General features: G+C 43.4%; 1 protein-coding gene across 3 annotated transcripts in view; it reads left to right on the top strand.

Annotated features, from left to right (window-relative positions):
- The window catches only part of LOC147460179 (uncharacterized), a 54293-nt gene extending 28391 nt beyond the window's left edge, over positions 1-25902 (top strand). For all 3 annotated transcript variants that reach the window (XM_086511280.1, XM_086511278.1, XM_086511279.1), the window contains one exon: positions 24950-25902. In XM_086511280.1, coding sequence (XP_086367406.1) covers positions 24950-25422 — 473 coding nt within the window. In that variant the 3' untranslated portion in view covers positions 25423-25902. The remainder of the gene's footprint in view (positions 1-24949) is intronic.
- The last annotated feature ends 378 nt before the right edge of the window (positions 25903-26280 follow it).

Below are 26280 nucleotides of genomic sequence, written 5' to 3'. Positions count from 1 at the left end.
GGTTAGACGAGTAGATCAAGTTCGATGTGCACGTTTTCAGCCCTCAGGACTATAATGACGCCGTTAGAATCCCCTTAGCACAAGAAATGAAGCACAACAAAGGCAAGCCGGAGGAGAACAAATCGAGTACTTCGCAAGACCAACTGAATGGTAAGCACGGTAAAACCATTGGTAAGAATGATGGTAATTCTTCTTCTCAATCTTCTTCTACACCTAGAGCAAGAAGTCTCACAATGAAGATAAAGGAAAGGCTAAAACTCAAGACACCCGTAAGTTAATGCCTGACGAAAAATCTGCTCAAGGAATTTTAGGAGGGAGGTTAACTCTTGAAGGACGAGCCAAATATGCACGAGACGAAAGATGTTTTGAGTGTCACACTAAAGGTTACATGAAACTAGATTGTTCTAAGAAAGAAGACCCTAAAGAATCCACAAAAGAATCCATTGAACCCACATCGTCTGTGAATGCACTTAGCGAGCACATTAATGTGTTTGAAGTTTCTCATGATCGTGTAGATAAGTCTCTCATGTTGTGTTATGGTCATGTGAATAGTACATGCATTGTGGTCTTGTTTGATTCGGGTAGTATGCATGATGTGATTGGTGACTCTCGTGAAGAGCGCACGTTTAGAAGCTCTCCCCATGGATCCCATTGAGATCTCTAGATTTGTTCATGGCATGCACTCTTCTTTCACGCATGAATGTCTTGATGTGATAGTGTTAGTTCAAAATGTTGGTTTTCTTCGTCGTTTTGTGGTTTCTTCTCTTGTCACGTGACACATCCAACCCTATGTGTCCGTGGACAAGCTACAGCATGATCAGGGTTCAGTTCAGTCTAGTCAGTCTAGAATAGGAAGTGATCTGGCACTTTTGTGATTCTGTTCGCAGACTGGGCATGTCCAGACACTTAGATTAGATGCATATCCTCTAGTTGCACACAACATGACCATGAAATTCCAGTCAGATCCCATCAGTAGCATTTTTACAGTGCATAGGCCTATTTTCCCTATTTTTGATATTTTTCACTTATTATTTTTCAGTGACTTTTGTTGGAGAGTAGGTAGGGCAATTTTGCTAAGTTTGTATAAATAAAAACCTAGCGCTAGCACTTTCTGGCAGAAGAGGCAGTAGGAGCACCTTGCTCAACAGGCAACTTCTCAGCAAGACCAACCCCGTGACAACTCTAGCGTTTTCTCTCAACAGAAGGCCTAGCATTTTTGCACCCAAATCAGCCAGCGTTTTTGCACTTGCAGATTCCTGGCGATAGTAGAACCACAGATCAGCGTAGCGTTTTGCATTTGCAAGACATCTGGCAACAGTAAAACCAGCAAAAGCCCTAGCATTTTTGCAAGAAGACTTCAAATCAGCCCTAGCGTTTTTGGTTTGCAGATCAGCCCCGGCGTTTTGCAGATTCACCGCGACAGAACATCAAGAACCACCAGCGTTTTCAGTTTTCAGCCTTTAGCACTCGCAGATCAAGTCCCGAACCTCGCAAATCTCACCTTCCCACAGCAGATCCTCACCGCACGGTCAGATCCAGCGAAGTTTGCAGATTCAGCCCGGAAAACGCAGATTTCAGCATCTGTGTTTTTAGCGCGTCGTCATCGCATCGTCGCCATCGACATCGTCACCGACATAGAGTCAGAATTCAGCAGATAGAAGATTTGTAGATTTCAGCTCGTCTCGTCGTCGACATCATCAGCAAGTCCAAGCATTGTAGAGATTTGTGCAATCATAAGTAGACCGCTCTCACCATAGAGAGTGGGGCCCTTGGAGGAGGGTTTGACAACATCTCTGGTGTCGTATTCTCTTCTCTCTGGTGTCGTATTCTCTTCTCTCTCTATCTCTCAGTCTCATGCACTTCAATTCACAGTGTCCATTCACTTTGTTTGTGTCCATTGCACTCTCTCTCTATAGGAACGGAAGGCTCTCCCTTCCGTAAGTAAAAGGAACCTTGAGCACAGTTCGGAGCACTCATCTTGAGCAAAGTTCAAACATTCATTCCGCTGCACCTTACATTGGTATCAGAGCTTTGGCAGCGTTCTGTATCACTCAAGGAAAGAACCACATAATTGTTTTTGCTTGTTGCAATTGCACGAACCCAAGTTCGCTTGGGCTTGTCGATTCCTTATCATGTTTTTGAAGAGTGATAGGAATCCCAGGAAAGAAGGGCTTGTCCAGCCTCCCCTTGTGCCTCTTTTCACTCATTGAGAGCGGACCGTACACTTAGCGGCCGGCCAATCGTCGTGAGGTGGGAAAAAGCAACCTTGGTGTGAGCGCAAGGCCGCCAAGGGGTGCACCCCCTGAAAAGAGCAGAACTTGGGTGAAGAGAAGATCCTTCTCTAACACAGATTGCAAGCGAAAGAAGAACCTCAAGAACTCAAGAATCCGAAGAACCAAGACCCCCAAGAACCCAAGTTCCTCATGAACTTAAGAACCCAAGACCACAATAACCCACAAGAACCCACGACTTCAGTGGATGGTCATCACCCGAAGCGGAATGGATACTTCGCATGAAGGTGGTGAGCATGGGAGTGGCGAAGAAGAAATTTCCTCACCGGGAGGTTTTTCCGACCCTTCCCCATCTACGCCAAAGATTGCACTAGATCCTATGGCAGCTTTCGACAAGAGGATGATGGACAAGGAGTTCGCGAAAAGAAGGTCAGCCATAGAGCGTAAGTACGACTTGGAAGCCAAAGAAAGGCAAGCCAAATTGGATCGCGAGAACAAAGTAAGAAAAGCAAAAAGAGAAGCAGAAAGAAAGGCCGACTTGGAGCGTGAGCGTGAGCAAGCGTACTTGGCGGCCGAACAGAGCGCCCGACACATGAAAGAGATGTTGCGACTCTTTTCTCAAGTGCAGGCATAGATGCAAGAGATTCGGGAAAAAGAGACTCTCTCAGTCTCTTCTTCTCCCAAGCATGACACACATGATTTGCATGATGATGATTTGAATGACAATGATAAGCATGGTGATTTGAATGACAATGATAAGCATGATGATTTAAATGACAATGATGAGCATGATGATTTGCATGATCAAGATGTGATTTCTCACAAGCATGATGAGTTGTATGAAGATGATGTGATTGTTCACAAGGATGATGTGTTAGTTGATACTTTCTTTAGTGAAGCTAACCTCATTGCAGATTCGATCAGTCACGAAGAACCAATCTTGGCTCTCGAGCCTAGGTCCAAAGAACCCCCTCACGAAGAACCGATCTTGGCTCTCGAGCGTAGGTCCAAAGAACCCTTACAGGAAGTACTATGTGTTCGAATGATTTGTTAGCACGCATTGCACGAGTGTTTCATTCGTGATCGTTTCCTGTATTTTCGTAAGCGTCTTTATGTGATCCCTTTTCCTAGGCATGACATATTGTACGTTGAGCACGTTTCACTCATGAATGAGCACGAATGTATGCGGATTGTTCATGAAAAGCTGAAAAGTATGCATTCAAGGAAGTCACATTTCATGTCTCTTCCTTGGCACGACACAGTTGTAGAAAGAGAACAAGAAAGTATGAGCACCAAGCATGGGCATTTCCGTTGTGAATTACCCACAGTTGATTGAATTAGATAAAAAAGAAAAGATTCGATCTCATTGTTTGCATGTCTTGGATGAACGGTTTGGCACTCCGTCTATTTGTTCATCTACATTGCATGCACAGTCTTTTAGGAAGACAATTTTTTCCAATCACTTCACATGGAATAGCTATGTTCATGTTTTTGTGTTGGAAGTGGTTTCAGGAATTTACAGCCATGGAGATTCTTGAAGAAGAAAGAAGCATGACTCTAGACGAGGTTGAAGTATCGAAGGAGCCACAGAAGACTTTGCAGACCTTTATGAAGTTCAAGTACCGCACGACCCACACATCAGAGTGGACCGGCGAAGAGTCCCTTCCAGGATTCCGGATGCTATTGGCGATCTCCCTCGACGCTATACAGTTCGGTACCAGTACCTCACTTTGAAAAGGAGGGGATGTCACGTGACACATCCAACCCTATGTGTTCGCGGACAAGCTACAGCATGATCAGGGTTCAGTTCAGTCTAGTCAGTCTAGAATAGGAAGTGATCTGACACTTTTGTGAGTCTGTTCGCAAACTGTGCATGTCGAGACACTTAGATTAGATGCATATCCTTTGGTTGCACACAGCATGACCATCATATTCCAGTCAGATCCCATCAGTAGCATTTTTACAGTGCATAGACCTATTTTCACTATTTTTGACATTTTTCACTTATTATTTTTTAGTGACTTTTGTTGGAAAGTAGGTAGGGCAATTTTGCTAAGTTTGTATAAATAAAAACCTAGCACTAGCACTTTCTGGCAGAAGAGGCAGCAAGAGCACCTTGCTCAATAGGCAACTTCTCAGCAAGACCAACCCCGTGACAACTCTGGCGTTTTCTCTCAATAGAAGGCCTAGCGTTTTTGCACCCAGATCAGCCAGCGTTTTTGCACTTGCAGATTCCCAGCGATAGTAGAACCACAGATCAGCCTAGCATTTTGCATTTGCAAGACATCCGGCAACAGCAGAACCAGCAAAAGCCCTAGCGTTTTTGGTTTGCAGATCAGCCCCGGCGTTTTGCAGATTCACCGCGACGGAGCATCAAGAACCACCAGCGTTTTCAGTTTTCAACCTTTAGCACTCGCAGATCAAGTCCCGAACCTCGTAGATCTCACCTTCCCATAGCAGATCCTCGCCGCACGGTCAGATCCAGCGAAGATCCAGCAAAGTTTGCAGATTCAGCCCGGAAAACGCAGATTTCAGCATCTGCGTTTTCAGCGCGTCATCTCGCATCGTCGCCATTGACATCGTCACCGACATAGATTCAGAATTCAACAGATAGAAGATTTGCAGATTTCATCCATTAGCATTTTTAGATTTCAGCCCGTCTCGTCATCGTCCTCATCATCGTCGACATCATTGACAAGTCCAAGCATTGTAGAGATTTGTGCAATCATAAGTAGACCGCTCTCGCCATAGAGAGTGGGGCCCTTGGAGGAGGGTTTGACAACATCTCTGGTGTCGTATTCTCTTCTCTCTCTATCTCTCAGTCTCATGCACTTCCATTCACAGTGTCCATTCACTTTGTTTGTGTCCATTGCACTCTCTCACTAAAGGAACGGAAGGCTTTCCCTTTCGTAAGTAAAAGAAACCTTGAGCACAGTTTGGAGAACTCATCTTGAGCACAGTTTGGAGAACTCATCTTGAGCAAAGTTCAAACATTCATTCCGCTGCACCTTACATCTCTCAAAGGATGTGATTTGATTTTTGGCATTAAGTGATAACGATAGATATGTTGTAGAAAGAGTTTGGCCGTACCTTCGCCACTGATGGTTTAGTGGTTGGAATGAAGTGTGCCATTTTTGTAAACCGATCCACGACTACTAAAATGGAGTCAAATCCTTGTGACAAGGGTAGCTCTACAATGAAATTCATGGAGATGGATGACCATGGTTTGCTTGGAATGGGCAAGGGATAGAGTAACTCATGAGGACGATGACGAGGGGCCTTTGATCTATTGCAAGTGTCAGAAGTGCCTACATACTCCTTGACAAGCTTCCACATTTGAGGCCACCAAAAGTCACGGGAGAGAAGCTCAATTGTCTTATCAACCCCAAAATGCCCTGCTGATGGAAGATCATGCTGTTGTTGAAGTATCTCCAAGCGTGTTGGTCCTGGCGGAATATAAAGAAGACCCTTATAGTAAATTAGTCCATCAATTTCTTGAAAGTCCTCATTAACCCCTTATCCTTGTAGTTGTTGTCTAATATTCTGAGCAAGTGGGTCCTTGGCAATTTGCGTCTTCACCTTAGAAAGAAAAGTAGAATCTTCAGGAGCTTGGCTTATGGTGGCGTTTAGCTTAAGCTGCGCAGGTTTCAAAATCACTGACTCTTGTTGATCAAATGCTGCGTCACCTTCTCTAGGTGCAAGGTAGGATCTTCTTAATAAGGCATCTGGCTTACCTTGTTGACGGCCAAGCCTATAAGAGATAAGAAAATCAAACCTTGATAGGATACCACTCCACCTGGCTTGGCAACGAATCAAGATGCAGGATGCCATGAAGTATTCCAAATTCTTGTGATCTGTATAGACAGTGAGCTTATGAAGAGCTCCTTCAAGTAGGTGACGCCAAGTGTTAAAGGAGTCGATGATTGCTAAGAGTTCTTTGTCATGGATTTCATAATTGATTTCTGCAGCTGAGAACTTGCGGGAATGAAAAGCCACCGGATGTACTCGACCATCCTTACCTACTTGGGATAGAATAGCGCCAAGGGCAAAATTTGAAGCGTCTTTTTCTTGGATGAAAGGCTTTGTAGGATCTGCGTGAATTAAAATGGGTGCGGTTGTGAAAGCTTGCTTGAGAGTCTGAAAAGCTTTCACGGCCTCTGAGTCCCAAACAAACTTAGTATGGTCTGTCAACCTTGTGAGTGTTGTAACCACCTTGGAGTATCCCTGGATAAAGATACAATAGAAATTTGCAAATCCGAGGAAACATTGAACATCTCTTACCGAGGTGGGTGTCTCCCAATTGAAGTGCAAGAAGGGCTGGCGATGGATGTAGCAGACCACACGAGCAGAGAGAGAGAGTGTGCGAGCGCTGTTGCAGAGAGAGGGAGAGAGAGCGTACGATTTGTTAGTGTGTTTCTTGGGCACACAACTAAAAGCCCTATGTTTTATTATTAAGGGTACAAACTTGTGACCATTTAAATGGCCTTTGGGTGTGAACACACCCAAGTATAAAAGAATGAAACAATGAGTAAGAGAGGCTATAAGAGGGCCTTTAGACCCAACAACCTCCCACTTAAAGGCCCGATGTGGTACCTTTAAGTAACTCCCACTAAGTGAAGCAATGCTGATGTTGTATCTTAGCAAGACACTTAGTGAGAACATCTGCAGGGTTATCCTGTGTCTTGACCTTTGTCAGTGTGACAAAGCCATCATCCAATACCTGTTGTATAAAATGGTACCGCACATCAATGTGTTTGGTACGAGCATGGAACATGGCATTCTTAGCTAGGCATACAGCACTCTGACTATCACAACCAAGCACTGGAGCATATGCAGGAAGACCAAAGTCTCTGACCAACCTGCCAAGCCAAATAGCTTTCTTAGAAGCCTCTGTGGCTGAAATATATTCAGCCTCTGTAGTGCTCAGTGCCACAATCTTCTGTAACCTTGAACACCATGAAATAGCACCTTCAGCAAGTGTGAATACATAACCCACTGGTAGACTTTCTAGTGTCAAGATCACCTGCCATGTTCGAATCACAGAATCCCCGCAATGATAGTGTACCCTTGCCATAACATATACATGTGTCCAGTGTACCTTTTAAGTACCTGAATATGCTCTTCACTGCCTCCCAATGTGGTTTGCCAGGATTAGACATGAACCTGCTAACAACTCCCACTGTATAAGCAATGTGTGGTCGTGTAGCAACCATGGCATACATCAATGAACCACAAGCTAAAGCATAAGGAATGCCTTTCATAGCATGAGCAGCTATATCATCTTTTGGGCAATCTAGCTTGCTAAGCTTTGTGTGCGTAGGTAAGGGCACACCAAGAGACTTAGCATCAACCATATGAAATCTTTCAAGTACTTTCTTGATGTACTTGTCTTGAGAAAGGAATAAAAGACGCTTCTTTCTATCCCTCCTAATACGCATACCCAAAATATGTTCAGCTGCACCCAAATCTTTCATCGAGAAAGCTGAATTCAGCTACTTTTTCAAAGCATTCAAAGTCTCCTTATGCTTGCCAGCAATCAACATGTCATCCACATATAGGACTAGCACAATAAGACTACCATCGGGAGCCTTTTTAGTGTAAAGACAGTGATCTGCTTGACTGCGTTTGAAACCATGATTGAGTATAAAAGTATCAAACTTTTTGTACCACTGTCTAGGAGCTTGTTTCAGCCCATACAAGCTGCGTTTTAGTTTGCATACCAAATGCTCTTTCCCTGGAATGACAAAGCCCTCAGGCTGTAACATATACAGCTCCTCATCCAAGTCACCATGTAAGAAATTAATGATCACAATCCATTTGATCAAGCTCCAAATCCAAGATAGCACATAGAGCAAACAACACACGGAGAGTAGACATCTTCACTACAGGTGAGAAGATTTCTTGGAAGTCAATGCCTTCCTTCTGTGCATAACCCTTGGCAACTAAACGCGCTTTGTATTTGGGTTTGTCATCAACACATTTGATCTTATAAACCCACTTGTTAGGAATAGCTTTCCTACCTTTGGGCTAATGCACAAGCTCCCATGTATTATTTGCATACAGTGATTGCATCTCAGATTTCATAGCAAGGTCCCACTTACTTTTGTCGTCACAAGACTGGGCCTCTTTGTATGTAAGAGGCTCTCCCTCATTAGTCAACAAAACACAATCCAAAGATGGCTGAAACCTCTCTGGTTGACGTCTCTGACGTGTAGATCTCCTCACCCAATGATCTACATTTTCCGGTAAAGGGTCTAAATCGTCAGGAATGATTCTGTTATCATTTAGCGGCTGATTTTCAGCATTTATATCCTGCTGTAAATCATTTTCAGCCTGCTGGTCATTGTGTTCTACCCCATTTTGTGCATCTATTTGTTGTCCATTCTCTTCTGGCTGTTGCACAAATGGTTGCTGCTCATTTTCAGCATCAATAGGCACCATATTTTCAGCCAAGGAAGGCTTTATGGCTGGCTGGTCATTATGAAATTTGACCCTCTTTTTATCATGGTCTACATGTGTAGCATTTTGGATCAATTTAGTCTCATTAAATACTACATCTCGGCTGCGTACAACCTTCGTGTAATCAGGTAGCCATACTCTGTAACCCATCTCACCCTCATCTCCATAACCCATGAAGATGCCTCTGATGGATTTCATGTCTAGCTTAGTCCTCTGATCTACAGGCACATGTACAAATGCCTCGCAGCCAAAAACACGCAAATGGTCATATGAAGCAGGTTTGCCAGACCAAACCTCTTCGGGGATGCCATTGTCCAAAGCACGATTTGGAGAACGGTTGCATACATGAACTGCAGTTTTCAAAGCCTCTCCCCAAAATTCTTGCGGAAGATTAGCTGTGGACAACATGCAACGTATCCTCTCACAAATTGTGCGGTTATCTCTCAGCCACGCCATTAGATGATGGATTATAAGGGGTTGTTAACTCCCTTTTAATACCATGTATCTCACAAAAACCATTAAATTCACGTGATACATACTCTCCCCCATTATCTGTTCTTATGGCCTTTAACTTGAGATTCTTTTGTGTGGTCACAAAAGCATGAAATTTTTAAAAGCGTCAAAAACATCACTCTTGTTTTTAAGTACATACACCCAAGTCTTTCTACTGAAATCATCAATGAAAGATACAAAATAGCGTGCACCACCATGTAAGTTCACATGCATAGTGCAAACATCTGAATGTACTAAATCAAGAGCATGCAACTTTTTAGAGACACCAGACGAATAAGAGAACTTCACTTGTTTACCATAGATACAATCTTTACAAAATTCAAGGCAAGGACCTTTTACATCAAATCTCCCAAGAGAGGAGAGAACCTGTAGTCCTTTCTCACTCATATGGCCAAGTCTCTTATGCCAAAGTTCCATTGGACAATGAACTTCAGCCATAGCAACAAACTTGCCAGGTAAGGCCTTGCAATGCAAATAGTATAAAGTTCCCCTTTTGCTACCCTTCATAATCAACATAGAACCCTTTTGTATTTTCCAAGAGCCACCACCAAAAGTAGTGAAGTAGCCCTTTACATCCAGCTTCCCAACTGATAGCAGACTCTTCTTAATGCCAGGCACATACCTAACATCATGCAAAACAAGTTCTTGGCCATTTTCCAAAGCCAAGTGAATGGTGCCAAAACCCTCAATGTCACATGCATAGTTGTTACCCAAGTAAACTTTACCCAGGTTACCTGCAGTGTATGTGGCAAAAGACTCCAAAGAAGGAGTTACATGAAATGAGGCACCACTGTCTACTATCCAAGACTGGGACAGCCCATCATGTGTTGAAAGCAAAGCATCAATAAGATTTGGCTTCGTGATATACATATCACTTGCCATAGCCACAACATCATCAAAGACACTCGAAGCTACGACAAGTGCTTCGTCCACATCAACAATTTCCTCTATGACCACACTAGAGGCCACATTTGCCTTGCCAACATCCTTGGAAGAAGAGGAGGTGTCATCATCACCTTTAGCATCTTTTGTACCCTTCTTCTTCTTACCCTGCTGCTGCTTCTTCCTCTCAAGCTCTTGCTTGTAAAATCTGCAATCAGGCTTTTTATGCCCTTTGCGTCCACATTGATAGCAAGTTATATCTTGAGATTTTCCCTTGCTCTTACTTCTACTCTTGCCCCTGTTAGCTACATTGTTCCTTTTCTCTGACCTGCCCCTTACATGATAAGCTGTGCCACTGCTTTCACCACTGGCTTTCCTCCTAATCTCCTCATTGAGAATGGAGCCTCTTACACCATCATAGGTTAAAGCAGTATTGTTTGACAATGACACAACAAGCGCTTCCCAACTGCCGGGCAAAGTCATCAAAAGAAAGATAGCTTTCAGCTTGTCATCAAATGGTTGCAGCCCTAAATCCTGAAGTTGACTCAAAACACCTGTAAACGCATTCAAATGCTCAGATGCAGGCTTTGCCTCATCCAATTCCATGTTTACAAGTTTCCGCATGAGATGAACTTGATTCACAGGAGTTTTATTCTCATATGTACTAGTCAACTTCTGTCAAATAGCATGTGCAGTGTCAAGACGCTTAATATCAGTAAGCACATCATCTGACACAGCCAAATATACACAATAGCCTTTTTGTTCAGCTTTGCCCAATCTGCATCTGACAAGTTTTTAGGTTTGCTGCGAGCAATGCATCTTCACAATCTTTAAGGAATAGAATGCTTTGCATTCTTTCCTTCCACAAATCAAAGCCGGTGCCATCAAATCTTTTGATTTCCATCAAAGACTTTGACTCATTGCTACTTGTAGATGCATTGGAAGCCATTTCGATGCAAAATAGACCAAAAATTCACTGCTGTAATTTTATAACAGCAGGCTGCAAGTTGCAATTTTAGCCTCTTACAGGCTCAGAGAACACTATAGAAGTGCAAGGAAACGTAACACTGGGTTACAAACACTTTATCCAAAGTGTACAGCAGTAAAAGAGATAAATTTCAATAGTAAATACTGAAATTTCAGCACACACATGAAGCATACATCCTGTGCATGAATGCTCCCACTTCAGCAGTAAAACCAAAGTGCATTTGCAACAACCTCAAACCTGCAAACAACTGAGATAAAAGCTGCTGCAAAATGTACTTTTAGCAATACATAGACTCAATGGGAAGCATCCACAAGTAAATACATGTGTTTATTGTCACTTAAACCTCCTGTATATGTGAGAGAGGTCTCAAACTCTGCTCAATTGCACCACAAATTGCAATACATGACACAAAATGTCTAGAATTGCATCACATTTGCAAAAGCCCCAAAAGTTGCTCCACAATTTGCTGAAATTTCTGAAAAATCAGCAAAAGTCCTCAATTTCTCAAGTCGAATCTCCGAGAATTTCTCCTGTAATTACACCTGTAGGCGTAGACTTGAATAATCTTGCACTAATGTGCAAAACCCCCAAGTTTAAAGTGACAATTTGCCGAAATTTACTGAAATTTCAGCAAATAAGACAAAACCCCCAATTCTCCGGGTGGATTGGTGTTGCCCAAAGTGTCCCAAATGTACCTGTAACACTTGTGCTTGCTGTAATTAACAGAAAAACCTGTTTTTGAAGAGAAACAGCCCGAAATGACCTGTTTTCAGTATATAAGCACTTGTGGGCTGAGGCATTGTCTTCCTTGAGTCCGGGGAGGAGAGAGAAGACACCTGCGCTTGCTGTTTTTAGAGAGAGAAAACTACGCAGGAGAGAGAAAATGAAGATTTCTCGCGAGGAATGCGCGCGGGAGTAGGGAACTTGGCTCTGATACCAGTTTGAAGTGCAAGAAGAGCTTACGATGGATGTAGTAGACCACACGAGCAAAGAGAGAGAGAGAGAGAGAGAGAGAGAGAGAGAGAGAGAGAGAGAGAGAGCGCTGTTGCAGAGAGAGGGAGAGAGAGCGTACGATTTGTTAGTGTGTTTCTTAGGCACACAACTAAAAGCCCTATGTTTAATTATTAAGGGTACAAACTTGTGACCATTTAAATGGCCTTTGGGTGTGAACAAATGAATAAATGAGTAAGAGAGGCTATAAGAGGGCCTTTAGACCCAACACCAATCAAGGATGGTTTGAACCTTCTTTGGATCCATGGAGATTCCCTTTTCAGAGATAACATAACCAAGAAATTCCACCTGAGACTGATGAAAAGAGCACTTCTCCAACTTTGCATATAACCCTGATGCACGAAGCTTTTCAAGCACTAACCGTACATGGTGCTCATGCTCTTCTTGATCCTTGGAAAATATCAAGATATCATCCAAGTATATTACCACAAAATAATCGAAATACTCTCGAAAGATGTCGTTCATTAAATATTGAAAAGCTGTTGGGGCATTTGTGAGACCAAATGGCATGACAATATATTCAAAGTGGCCATACCTTGTGTGAAAGGTTGTCTTCCATTCATCACCTTCTTTGATTTTTGACTAGGTTGTAAGCACCATGAAGGTCTATTTTTGTAAATATTCTTGCCTTGCCAAGGCACTCAAGAAGCTTTGGGATCAAGGGAAGGGGATAGCGATTCTTGACGGTGATCTTGTTCAGGCCCCTATAATCCACGCATATCCGGAGAGTTCCGTCCTTTTTTTTTACAAAGAGTATTGGAGCTCCTGTTGGGGACTTTGAATGCCGTATGAACCCCTTAGCAAGATTCTCATCAATATTTTTCCGTAATTCTACCAATTCATCTTGAGATAGCTTGTATATTGGGCCAAAAGGAGGTTGGGTTCCCTCCTGAAGCTCTATAGCACAATCATAGGGTCGATGCTCCGGTAAGAGGTCTGCATTCTTCTTCTCAAAAACGTCATTGTAATCTTGATATTGACGTGCCAATGCCTCCATGATTTTTATAGATGACGTGTCGATCGGTGTTGCAAATATCAAGAAAGTTGGAGACCTTGGCTCCAAGATATATAGGCCTATTATGCCTTCTCTTCTTCTTTTGGACTTTTCGTGGTTCAATTCTCCGAGCCCTTCAATCAATGTTAGGATTATGTAATTCAAGCCACGGTAGCTCAATAACAATTGGACTGCTTGGGCTTTGTATGATATTGAATGCTATTCTTGAAACATGCTCCTTCAATGTTACTTCTATGGGGCGAGTTTCATACCTGATATCCCCTGAAGCGAGGGGACGACCATCAATGACTTCTACAACTGCTGGATTAGACTTCTCCACAAGTGGTATGCCTTGTTCTTTTGCAAATTCTTTGTCCATGAAGCACGCGGTTGCGCCTGAATCTAGTAATGCTTCACAATCCATGTGCCTACCCGGTATATGGATCTTGATTGGTAGCATAAAACTTGAAGTGGAATCAACGGGAAGAAAGAGACCTTCTTTTACTTGTCTTTTGTCCAACCGGTCGCTCTTTATTGAGGGTGGACGTCTATGTTTTCCGAACACGTTGAGGCCATTGCACCATGAACCTTCATCCTTCTCTTCCTTGGACACTGTTGAACAATGTACCCGTGCTGTCCGCAATACATACATAAGCCATTAATGCGTCGCCTTTGCTTCTCCTGGGCTAAGAGAGGTTGAAACCGTGCTGAATCAATTTGCATGAGCTCAAATGCTTGATTCATGGCCCTGTTGAGGCGTGTAGCCATCATTTGTCACTTCCGTTTGGGATCGCAATGGTGCCCATTCTATTGCTTGAGAGCTGAACTCGCTTAGTGTGTGAACCTTTGGCATAGTCAATAAAAGATCTTTTACGTCATCCTTTAATCCCCACCAAAATTGGCTAATGAAATATTCTTCATGCCAAGTTAAATCACAAGTGAGCTATCGAAATTCGGATGCATAGACAGATGCAAGTCTTGATCCTTGGCGGAGATTTCTAAGTTTGGTTTCAGCGATTGAACCGGCCCATAGGCGGCAGGCTTTGGCTTTCACCCGAAATTCTTTACTTTAGATACACACACAGAGCACTTTGCAAAGGGAACCTGCGGCAGGAATTAACACTTCAACGCACACACGGCTCGGAAGCTAGAATGCCCCGAGCAGACGTCGACAACCTGTAGGCCCCAAAATTGGTGCCCCAATCGGTATTCCTTTATACTTTGAGAGGGTAAATTCACAAAGTAGAGTCCTAGGAATCCTTTGTCTATATCCAACTAGATACCACTTGATTTGGCCAAATTTCGGCAGCATAACAGCCCCAAAACTTGCGCGAAACCAATTCCCCTGCTGGAACTCACTTCCACTAGCATAAACCCTTTGATTCCTGCCCAAAAACAGTAAATTCAGCACGCTGTATTTACTGGTTTTTGCCCTGTTTTCAGCCCCAAACAGTCCCCTAATTGTCCTCTGCCAGTGGGGCACTATTCCCAATGGTTCTGGCGTTCGTATGGCTGAAAAACAGTCAATTTACAGCGCATACACAATGCTGAAAATGCACCTGTACGGTGAGGTTATGACCCTCACCGGTGCCAGCTTTGGAGTAGCAGTTAGCTACCCCTGTTCTTGCTCAAGGAGGCTCTTGCCTCAGCACAAAAGCATGAAACCACACAGCTGTACATCAGTCAAATGAAGAGCCCTCTTGTGGGGCATCACATAAATGCACGTAGGGGAGAGAGTGAGCAGTGTGTAGTGTGCAGGTCATCACTCCTAGCACCACAATGTACATAGAGAGGAAAGCATGCACTCCATAGCTCTTAACCTATGAAGGTTCTCAATGAAGCATCCTCCCAACATAAATCGAGCGCCCCCTCCTGCCCTTGACCTGTAATGCATCTGTGAACAAATAGATGCAAAAAGGGGAAGATTTCCGTGGCTGCCAAAACCTGCATATCGTTGAAAACACAGCAAAACAGCCCTGTAAACACGCATCTGATGCCTTCCAATGCTGAAAATGAGCTCCTTGGTCCTAGGTAAAGTCATGGGAAGCTCAAAAATGGAGAGAAATGGTTGAAAATCAGAGTTATCAACCTCCAAAACTGCACCAAAGAGTCAGTTACGAGTTTTGTTCTCCCAGACTTGGCAAATTGACCAAAAAGTGCCACTTGGCACTCATACATGCAATTTCCCCGCATTGGGCTTCCTGCTTAAAAATCTCTCAACTGGTGCATCAGTTGACTTTGCAGCAGAGTAATAAAATGTTCCCCTGGTCATACCGAAGGTAATGACGCGAACACATTTCACGGCCCAAAATAGCAGTTCCCTAGTTTTTAGGAGATGCTTCCGTTGGGCTCCCATTGGTCATCTAACCATCTATCCTCATTGGAACCGCATCCAAAAGTGCAATGTGGCCCAACTATCGAATACTTTCTGTTGGTGATCCCACCTTGACTTTATGCCTTTATTGAGTTCACCTCCTAGTATCCACCAACTTGCTAAGTGCGACGGGGGTACCTACATTATCTTGAACTGAGCCTAGACATCCTCTTACTATACGAATTCCAGTGCCGACCAACTTCCCGTTTGCGGGTGAAACTACCTTCACATTGGCCATACAATGTCCGACCATTTGCAACTTCAAAAAGAGGGTCCCAAAAATTAAACAAAAATCACTGGAAAGAAACCAACAACTAAGGTTAGCAGTTGCCATGTCCTCGTGACAGCGACTCTTGCTCTATCAGTATCCCCAAAGGTTGCAGAGAACTCGCGCACAAAAGCTTCAAAGTCATGAAGGAGAGGAGATTCTTTTTCAAGTAAGGGAGCAAACCAAGAGAGAGCCGTACCCGAGAGGAGGGTCCCAATAAGGCCTACTTGAGAGGCATCATCTGGATAACGCTCTCGTCGAATTCGAATGAAGAGACTCGCTTGTTGGAGAAAACCTCTAAACTTTGATCTAGTCCCATCAAATTTTTCAAGGATGTTGACCTTCGGCTCCTTCTTATGTTGTTGAGAATAGCTCGACTTGCAGCTTGTGCCTCATGTGTGCTTGTCTCTTGAAGCTCTTGAATTTGACATTGAAGATCTTGCAACGCCGGTCCCAAGATTAGGAGTTGCCTTGCTTGAAGTTGAGCGTTACTCTCGCGAAGTTCTTGTAACTGAGTTTGGATGCTTTGCAATGCATTGATGACACCTTCCATCGTCGGCTCCATGATGGCTTGAGAAGATTAAGAGATGGTAGTCTTACCAAACTGTTATGAGTACGTATAGAGCTAGAAGAGAGCAAGAGGAGGTGCTCACAATGTACATGACTTGAGTACAAGACAAGGCTTGATTGCAAGGACAAGACTTGAACATAAGACAAGAACTAGAAGAGGGCTTTCCTTATAAGAGCCTCATAACTGGTGTTGGCAAGACTGAGGGGCTTGTGGCCCTAGACCCCTATTTATACTAGTGCTTGAGGAGGTTACTTGAGGAGGTTAGAACTTTTTAGGTTCTTCTTGAGGAAGTTAGAATCTTCTAGAACCTTCTTGATGCTTCTAGTTCTTCTAGAGCCTTCTAGATCCTTCTTCAACTTTCTAGAGCTTTCCAGAAACTTCTAGATTCTTCCGAAATCTTCTCCAAGCTTCTAGAAAATCCTCCTTGATACTTTTAGAACCTTCTAGAATCTTCTAGATCCTTCTAGAGCCTTCTAGTGATGATGTAGGCGATGACACAGGCGATGATGCAAGCGGCGACTGACTCTCAAGCATCCATGACATCACCCAGCTTTTATTGGGGTGAGTGCTCAGTCATTGACTGCTTTCTGCTTATCTAGCATACTTGTATGCATCTTGTTGTAATCCAAGCCAGTCCACGACTCCATGGGGCCAACCTAAGAAATGGCTCTAACCATCCTCTTCCATTGATCTGTTCGAAGCACATTGAATGCAATATTGCTCTCTACAAGAGTGCAAGCAATCTCCATCTCTGCTATCTTCTATCTCTCTCTTACCCAAGACTGGGAGTTCACAAGTGAAGGCAACGTGGTCTGCCTCGGTGCATTGGTGAGAGTTCTAGACCGGTCATCCCCACTGTCCTCCTCATCATGCCCTGCTACACGAGCTCTTTTCCTACTAGTGCCGGCACTAGAGGGCACAGTACTCTGAGAGCCATAACCCATCCCTCCATCTCTTGGAATGTCACCAAGGTCTCCAAGTAATGCACCTTGCAAGGCATCCTTTGAAATCGAAGACCCCTCGTGGGTGCATTGGATGTTGCGGAGAAATGCTCTCGAATAAGGTTTTCCAGTTGATTTGAGGTGCGATCTTCTCACAGCCATCGCAATGATTTGTAGTACCTATCCCTGTAAGATGCTTAGATGCTTGAGAACACGAGTAATAGTACTTGTCTTGCTTTCCCCACAGTACTTGCACTGCCACTGACGAGTACCCAACCCGTGCTGACCCGGTGTAGTAACTACTCTAATCACGTGGGTGTGCGTGTCCCACACTGGGTTGGGGTTGCGAGGCATTTTACTTGGCACCTACAAGAGAGGAGCACACATTGGTCGACTGCACAGTACCTGTATCTCTGCTTATTTCTAACCAGTCTCTCAGCCGAAGCAAGGCGTTTTTCAAAAAGAGGCCTAATCGGTTGAAATAGGGTAGTAAATTTTTTATTTAAAAAAAATACCCGTACGGATCATATCCGTACGTACGGATCATATCCGTACGTACGGATCCATGTTGTACAGCGTACTGTACGGATAGAATCCTTATGTACGTACGTACGGATGCAACCTTGGTGCCTTCTCAAACCGTAGAACCCAGTCATCTTCCTTCAACTGCTTGTCCGTTGCCTTCTTATGTTGTGCTTGAAACTTCTGAAGAGCGGAATGCATCTCTTGAAAAGCAATGTCCAGATACAGAACATACTAATCTGCTTCAAAAATCTTATCCTTGGTGCTTAGAATAGGTGGAACTTTCTTAGCACCCTCGATGATCTCTACTTCTCCCACTGAGCCTTTTGATCAGAGATGTAAGACATCAACAAGTCCAGAACCATTGAATTCGCTATCTTCGATTGCCCATCTGTCCGTGGGTGGAAAGAAGATGAGAATTGTAACTAAGTACCAATATTCTCCCATATTGCCCTCCAAAACAAAATAGTAAAACGAAGATCTCTATTTGAACTATAGACCGAGGCATGCCATGGAGTCGAAATATCTATGAGACAAACAGTTTAGTCAAATGATCTGGCTTAAATGTCTTCTTGACAAGAACAAAATGAGCCTGCTTGATAAATCTGTCGATGACTGGTGATCAGTGAACACTGTAAAATTGGCTCTGAGTAAAAAGTGTCGCCACTGAGTAAGGGCATAGATAATTGCCAAAAGCTATTTCTCATAAATCTGTGCAACCGGTCTAATCTGGAAAACATTCTGCTCTCATAAGATATAACATGGCCCTCCTTCATTAAGACCGTTCCCAGATTGCGACCACAGGCATCACAATATATCTCAAATGGCTTTTGCAAGTCTCGTAAAACCAACATTGACCGGTTGTCAACTTCTCTTTGAGAGTCTTGAAGGCTGCAATCTCAGATCGTTTGCATGTAGGAGGAACTCCTTATTGTGTCAAAACATGAAGAGGAGAAGCAATCCCCGCAAATTTTTGAATGAACCGCCGTTAGTAAGAGCACAAACCCAAAAAGCTTCGAACCTCATGAACATTCTTCAAATCTGGCCAATCTTGGATGGTCTCAACCTTGGTCGGATCCATTTTGACACCCTCTGCAGAGACAATGTCCCAAAAAGTGGATTTCTAGTAAGAAAAACTCGCTCTTCTTCCCATTAACCACCAACCGATGTTGTCGTAGTGCCTAAAAAACATGTAACAGGTGGTGTTGATGCTCTGCCTCGTTCTTCAAGAATACAGTGATATCGTCGAAAAAGGTGCCCACAAATGACCTATACTCTCAAAAAATCTTGTCCATCATCCTATTGAACATTGCAGGAGCATTTCTGAGACCAAAAGGCATCACCAAATACTCGTACAATCGAAAGGATGTCCTGAAAGCGGTCTTATATACATCTACAAGGGCGATCATGATCTGATGATAGCCACTTTTCAAGTCAATTCTACTGAAACGAGTAGAACCCTGTAAATTTCCAATATATTATCGATCCTCGGTTTTGGAAACTTGTTCTTGATGGTGATTTTATCAAGAGCCCTGTAGTCAATGTACATTCTCCAAGATCCATCTTTCTTTAAAACCAACAACATTGGCGAACATTAAGGTGATGTACTGGGTTGAATGAGACCTTTCTCTAAGAGTTCTTTCACTTGGTTCATAATTTCTTCGTTTTGGGCTCTGCTTACTTTGTAAGGTGGTCGGTCCATTGGCGTACTGCCCAAAATCAAGTCAATGGTGTGATCTTCACGACACTAAGAAGGTAACTCTCTTGGTAAGCCTTTAGAGAGACAATCACCCTGAGCTTGTTGTCATTCCTTCTCAAGGTCAAACAAATTTGACATTTTCTTGTCATCTATCTCATGTAAGAAAATCGAGTAAACAAACAAGCTGGTTTTTATTAATCTGGAAATGGCCAAAGCCGTTACATGTGGGACTGACTCGCCCTTTCCATTTAACATCAAGAGTTATATCTCTATCCTTTTCATTCTTCAAAGTTGCTTTTCTCACCCTGTAGTGGACTACCACATTGTTCTTATAGAATCAAGGGATTCCTAAAATGACGTCACACCCCTCCAAGGGCATGATGTAAAAGTCCTCGTGTCCTAAATACCCCTGGCAATGCAACCAAAGTTTTCCTATGACATGTGTAAGGGAAACATCCCGTCTTGGTGCCGCTAGAACTGTCTCAGCCGGTGGTCCCATTTCATCTGGCGTAATTCAAAGTCGAGTTGCCAATTGAGTCAAAATGAAGTTGGCCTTGGCTCCTCTATCGAAGAAGATAAGGGTTTCTTGATCTCGTTATTTGCCCCACGCTCTACAGAGCTCCGAATCGTCCAGTTGCTCAAGGCCGGTCACAACAAAATTTGCTACCAATCTTGCTTTTGTCTTTCGTTTCTTTGCTCGCTCCTCTACTGCTTTAGAACTCTCTCGCTTGTCCTTTGATTGTTCTTTTGGTGCTCTGTTAGGGCACCTGGCAAACACATTCCCGTGTTCCCCTTAACCGTAACATTTACCCTCTTTGAAGTACTCGGCATGTTGCTCAGCTGACAATCAAGGGCCTGAAGGTTTTTCTCTCTTTTGCTTTCCCTTTCTTACTGTTGTTCGTATCTTGTCCGGTCCGAACCGTGATCAATCTATCTGTAGGGTATGTAAAAGTGCCCCCATGCATTGCAAACCCTTGCTTTACCTGTCCCATCAGTTGTTGCATGGACGTGGACTTCTGCAGAGCAGACAATATTCCCGTATCTCTTTAGGTAGACCACATCAAAATTGCTCTATATGCTGCTTAAATTTAATTTTCTTGAAAGAAGAGGCCTGTAAGAAAGTGTCCCAAAATCTTTGACGGTAAGTATAGTGTGTCTTCCTCGGTTATACTCAGATTGATTCCAAGCTCTGATGACATTGTGTACGTATTCTTGAGTGAGCCATGAGGAAGTAAAGACTCGCTTGGATTGAAGCCACTTCGTTGGTGCCTCCCTCCGTAGAAGCAAGATAGACCACTAGGTTTGTGCGTTGCCCCTGAGGTAAGATGCCACCCTCCGGACCTTGGAATGCTCTGAATAGCGTCCTCCGGAGTACACAATGTCAAACTATTGGATAAAAGCGAGGGCCTTGTGGGGTATCCTTAAAACCAGAAAAAGTATCAAACTTTTTTGATTGCCCGCACACTCATAAAGATACAAGGGCCCCAAAAGCTAGGCACCCAAAAGCAACCCATTCCGAAAGCATCAGATCCCCAAAAGCCTAGCGTTAAAAAACTTCATGCAAAAGCATCTTCAAGTCCTCACGCAACAGCAGTATGGATTTTCCGCCAGCGCAATTTGCAATTCTACTTGCCTCGTCATCACTGCGCAGCAACTAGGGTTTTGACACTTTTGGCGGGTTTGTCCATTGTAAGAGTCGCTTCTTCATAGTGTCCTGCCACATCATCACTTTTTGTGACAGGTACCTTCCCTTGGCTTTTGTGATGGAGGACAATTGGGTTCCTCCTTACTCTCTTGCGGGAGATCGCATCTTATTTGGGAGTACCACATTTAGAAATGATGGAATGGATGCAGATGATTTTGGAGGCACAACACAGGAGTTTTTCAATCCTTTGGCTTCTATGAGCTGCTACAAGAGGTTTCTTATAGGGGATACTTTACATCATTTTAGTAGCTAGCAGTGGTCCTTAGGTTTTGCTTCACCGCAACAGGCGGAGAGGGCTTTTGATAGATTTTTGTAGGCTTCTTACAGCCAGATAGAGCTTCTTCACCAATTCATGATTATCTTATCTTATCTTTTGATATATCTTGTGGCTGTATGGATATTTTATCCATGATCTCAGTGTATATCTTTCAAGGTTTTTTCCATATTCTTGTATATGGACCTTTGGTCGATTTTATGCTATGCAAAGGGCCACAAGCCCCCTTTTTACTTAGAGAGAGAGAGAGAGAGAGAGAGAGAGAGAGAGAGGTGCATCTTGGTACCTTCCCTTGGCTATTGTGGTGGACAATCGATGGGTCCCTTTTGCCTCTCTTATAGTTTGGTTGTGTCGGAGATCTGCATCCGTTTTTGGTTACCCCAAAAATGATGGAATGGAAGTGGATGATTTTGGAGGTACAGTACACGGGTTTTTCAGTCCCTTCACTTCTATGAACTGCTACAGGAGGTTTCTTATAGCGGATGTCTTGTATCATTTAGGTAGCTAGCATTGGACTTTGTGGTTTTGCCACACCATCATGAGGACATAGTTTTTGGCTGATTTGTTGTGGATTCTTACAGCCAGAGAGCTTCTTTACCACTTCCTGATTAGGCTTTCTATCCTTTGATATAACCTGTGGTTGTATGGGTATTTGTCCCCATAATCTCATTGTATATGTTTCAGGGTCTTTCCCTTGTTTCTTGAATATGGACCTTTGGTTGACTTTTATGTAATGCAAAGGGTCATAAGCCCCACTTTTTATGCCAAAACACACTTTTTTTTTGTAAATCTGCTTTGATTAATTTACAAATGGGAAACCTCAAAGCGAGGAAAACCCACAAAAGGAAAAGGATACAAAAAACGGAGCACTATGAGGCTCCGAAGGCTAGAAACAATCAAAGTAAATCATGTAGGTATCAAGGGTGATGTCTCCAGCATCATAAGCAAAATGCAGCGCTTGACCAAGAGATAATTTGAAATAGGGAAAAGGGTCAAAATAAGTGCCTTGGAACATGAAGGAGTTCCTAGGTGCCAGATGGCCCACAGAGTTCAAAATCTGACCCAGGTGAAGAACACCGCAAAATGAGTTGTGGTGACTAGAGCACCCCAAAAAGTCAAAAGCGTCTGTGAAAAGAGCCGGAAGGAAAACGCAGCCGAAGAGCAGTAGACACTTGCCGAATGAAGGCTCTGGAGTGAAGACAACGCCACAGTAAGTGTGGACGGTCTCCTCAGCTTCAAGGCATCTGGGGCAGCGGGAAGGCGCAATATGCCGAGCATGTAACACACTGTCAACAGGTAGAGCTCCCACCAAGCAACGCCACAAGAAAACACGTTCCTTCAAAGGTAGATGACTCTGCCAAATGCAAGACAATGTGTGTTGCCACCACAAAGATGACTCGGAAAGCAGCCACAGCTGATTACCATGATGCACAATCCATACATCAGGCTGAAGGATGGCATATACATTGCCAGTTGAGATGCAATCCAATCTAGTAGTAGCCAAATTCCAATCAGAGAAGCGAGAGTCCACATCCAAAGGAGGAATGGGTGAGTGATCAGAAAGCATCCTTTGAATTTTCTGCCAGAGAGGAGAATAGTGAGGACCCAACCGAAAGCAAGACATTGCATCAACGAATGAAAGAACATAACCCGAGTCATCAAGCACCTGATGCACCTGACAGATTCCTTTTTGGGAAAGAAAATACGCTTGGCGAGGAGACCGTTGAACCAAAGTCGAAGCGAAGGCCCTGCTCCAATGTAGACTCTCCAAACGAAGAGAGTTACCCACAGAGGATTGTCGACCATTCCAAGCCAAATGCGAAGTGACAACCTTCCAATCAACAATGAGAGAAGAAGTAAAGGACATCGAGGAATGTGTCCTTCAAGTTTCCCAAAAACAACATCCCAATAAGTCGGTTTCCAATGACCAAAAGATGGGGTGACAATGTGCGTACACAAAATGTGTGACCGTGAGAGCCCACGGTTGCTGCTGTTCCACCAAAACTAGCAACAGCATGCTTTTCAAACCAAAAGATGACGTCGCAAGTCCAAAATATTTAACCCTCCAAGCCACTTGGGAGAACACAGCTTGTCCATAGATAGAAGCCAAAGGCCCTTCTTGCTAAACGAGGTCTGCCAAAAATGCTCTAAAATATTGGACATGAGGGATTGCAAACGCAACCGAGGCCAGGATAACAAAGGCAAATAAAACTGCACATAAGCCACCAAGATGCATTGGACAATCCTGAGACGCACATGAAGTTCCAAAACACACAAACACAGTTGAAATGAAATGAAATGATATATTAACATCTTCAAGAGGCCAAAATGACCTATGAGACCAATCCGTTACAAACTGGTGAATCTGATACCATGTCTGGGTACAAAAAAGAGATACTAAGTGCTACTAGCTGGAACTGTGTGGGGTGTGTGTGATCACTGATACCATGGGTGTCCACACGTATTATAAGCCTCAAGCCAACATTTCCGCGTATTTGAGACAAACCATGTAATGGCCCAATTCAAGGATATTGTCAGTGAGAGCACTGTGTTTATATTTATAATGGAGTCTAATGCACAAGCCAAAAAAACACTATAATGCATCTCTGTCTTTGGCTCTGTATGGCATAGGCGGCATATCCTGCTGGCTGCTGGTATCCCTCTGAACCTACCAGTCTCAATCTCAAGTTGGTGTGAGATGTCCGTGGCACACGGTAACCCATGAGAGAGAGAGAGAAATGAAATGAAATGAAATGTTATATTAAACGTCTTCAAAAGGCCAGAATGACCTATGAGACCAAACTGATACAAAAGTGGTGAATCTGTTACAATGTCTGGGTACCTTAGTACTAAAGTACTAAGTGTGAAAAGTGTGAAAGAGTGAAAATAAATGTGAAAAACTAAATACAAAGTAGTAAATAGACTTCTTAGGAGCATTCTAGGTGTCTGGCTAGAATGCTTCTAATCCTTTGTTGTAGATGAGGAAAGGCCCGTTGAACAATTGCCGTGGACCTTGAGAGGAGATTCCATTATTGTCCTTGCAGGTCAAATATGACGTTTGAGAACAAAAGAAAGATATTATGTGGGGTGCATGGAGCTGATAAGTAACTCTCAATGCTCAAGAATTGTGGAGATGAGTGTCGCAACTGAGAGAGAGAGAGAGAGAGAGAGAGAGAGAGAGAGAGAAGAAATGAAATGAAATGTTATATTAAACGTCTTCAAAAGCCAAAATCACCTATGAGACCAAACTGATACAATGTTTGGTGGATCTAATACAATGTCTGAGTACAAAAATAAAATGAAGTGAAACTAAAATCTTAACTGCTAGATGTGAACTAAGCAACTAGTTGGAACTGTGTAGGATGTAAGTACGGGGGTAAAAGTAGTGATTGGGGATTAATACAACAGAATGTGGGTGGGTGGGTGTGTGTGTGTGTGTGTGTGTGAGAGAGAGAGAGAGAGAGAGAGAGAGAGAGAGAGAGAGTTTAAGGTGTTATTAACTAGAAGGATATTTCAGTTGAACAGAATATGGGCAGCAATTTTAATGACATGCACAGTGATGGAAGCAAAAGAATTGCTCGTCAAAGGTTCGATTCCTTTTCAGACATTCGAAGGTCCTCATCACGCCCTAGAGACACCTTTTATCCAAACTGCAAGGAGCAAGGCCTCACAGATAATGCACATGTAGATGAAGCTGGTGGAGACAAGTGGGAAGCAAATTTTGATTTAGGGACTCCGGCAATACACGACGGCTTAAGGTCCTTATCCTTGCCTAGGGAAGCGGGCCAAGTGCAAAGGCAGGGAAGGCTTTCTAGTTTCTTATCACCCAAACTAAGCCCTCTAGCAAAGAAGGTTGCTTGCAAAGTTCGAACAAGCATGGATCAAGAGATGAATGTGTCTCACCAAGGGAAAGGCCCAAAGGCTGTGGGTAAGCAAAAATCAAGAAAGTGGACATGGAGGTGTTGCATGTGTTGCGCTCATGAGAGCTAAGAGGGACGATGTCAGCGCAAGAAAGCACACAAGGGTTATATGTAACATTGGAGGAAAAAAGGAGGGCTCATGCAAGTTTGTTTATGTGCTGGATATACCGTGTGATACAAGAATAGCAACACCAGCATACCTGTTGGCGTGCTTGCTAGTTCTTGCCATCACCAGCCTGCAGAAACATTTTTGATATTTGTATACCATGATTGTTTCAATTTATAGCAATCAAGCCCTCTTATCTTTGATTGCTTTAGGGTAGCTAATGTAGCGCCAGGACGTCACTTGCGAAACAAGCGCGTCCTTAATGAGGCCTCTTGAGCTGCTTGAGGCGTCTCATGATGTGCTTTTCACTAATTTTCACAGTGCAATGTTAACACTGTGTGTGTGCGTGCGCGCACACGCACATGCTTGTGCATGCATAAGCAGGCACTCATATAAGTGCACTATTCCTCAATCACTTAATATCATGTTGTCATTGATGTAGAACCTATCCTTCTGTGAAGAGTGCTCACAAACTCTATTACTTTTCATGTATGAAACGCTTCAAGTAGTGTGCTCCACTCTCTAGCTATTTAAAAGTTTGGAGACAATTTGTCAAATAATGGTTATGCATAGGTCTCTTTCACCCCAAAAAAATAATGTGCCTAGGACCTTTTTTGGCAATTTAGTGTGTAGTTCACATGTTGCCCGCAGAAAATGGGTAAAATACCCAAAGCCCACCTTGGTCTTATTGGTTTAGAATCTTGCCTCCTCAAATGATGATGGTTTGTCACATCGAATCATAGAATTGAAGCAAAGTTAGCTCGGACTTTTGAGACCATTTGCTGGTTATTGACTTTGAATGGGTTGCTCCAATTTGCACGT

This window comes from Adiantum capillus-veneris, chromosome 4 (genome assembly GCF_014529385.1).
Source record: "Adiantum capillus-veneris isolate H3 chromosome 4, ASM1452938v2, whole genome shotgun sequence".
NCBI lineage: Eukaryota > Viridiplantae > Streptophyta > Polypodiopsida > Polypodiales > Pteridaceae > Adiantum > Adiantum capillus-veneris.
This window is presented reverse-complemented; position numbering and strand designations above follow the sequence as displayed.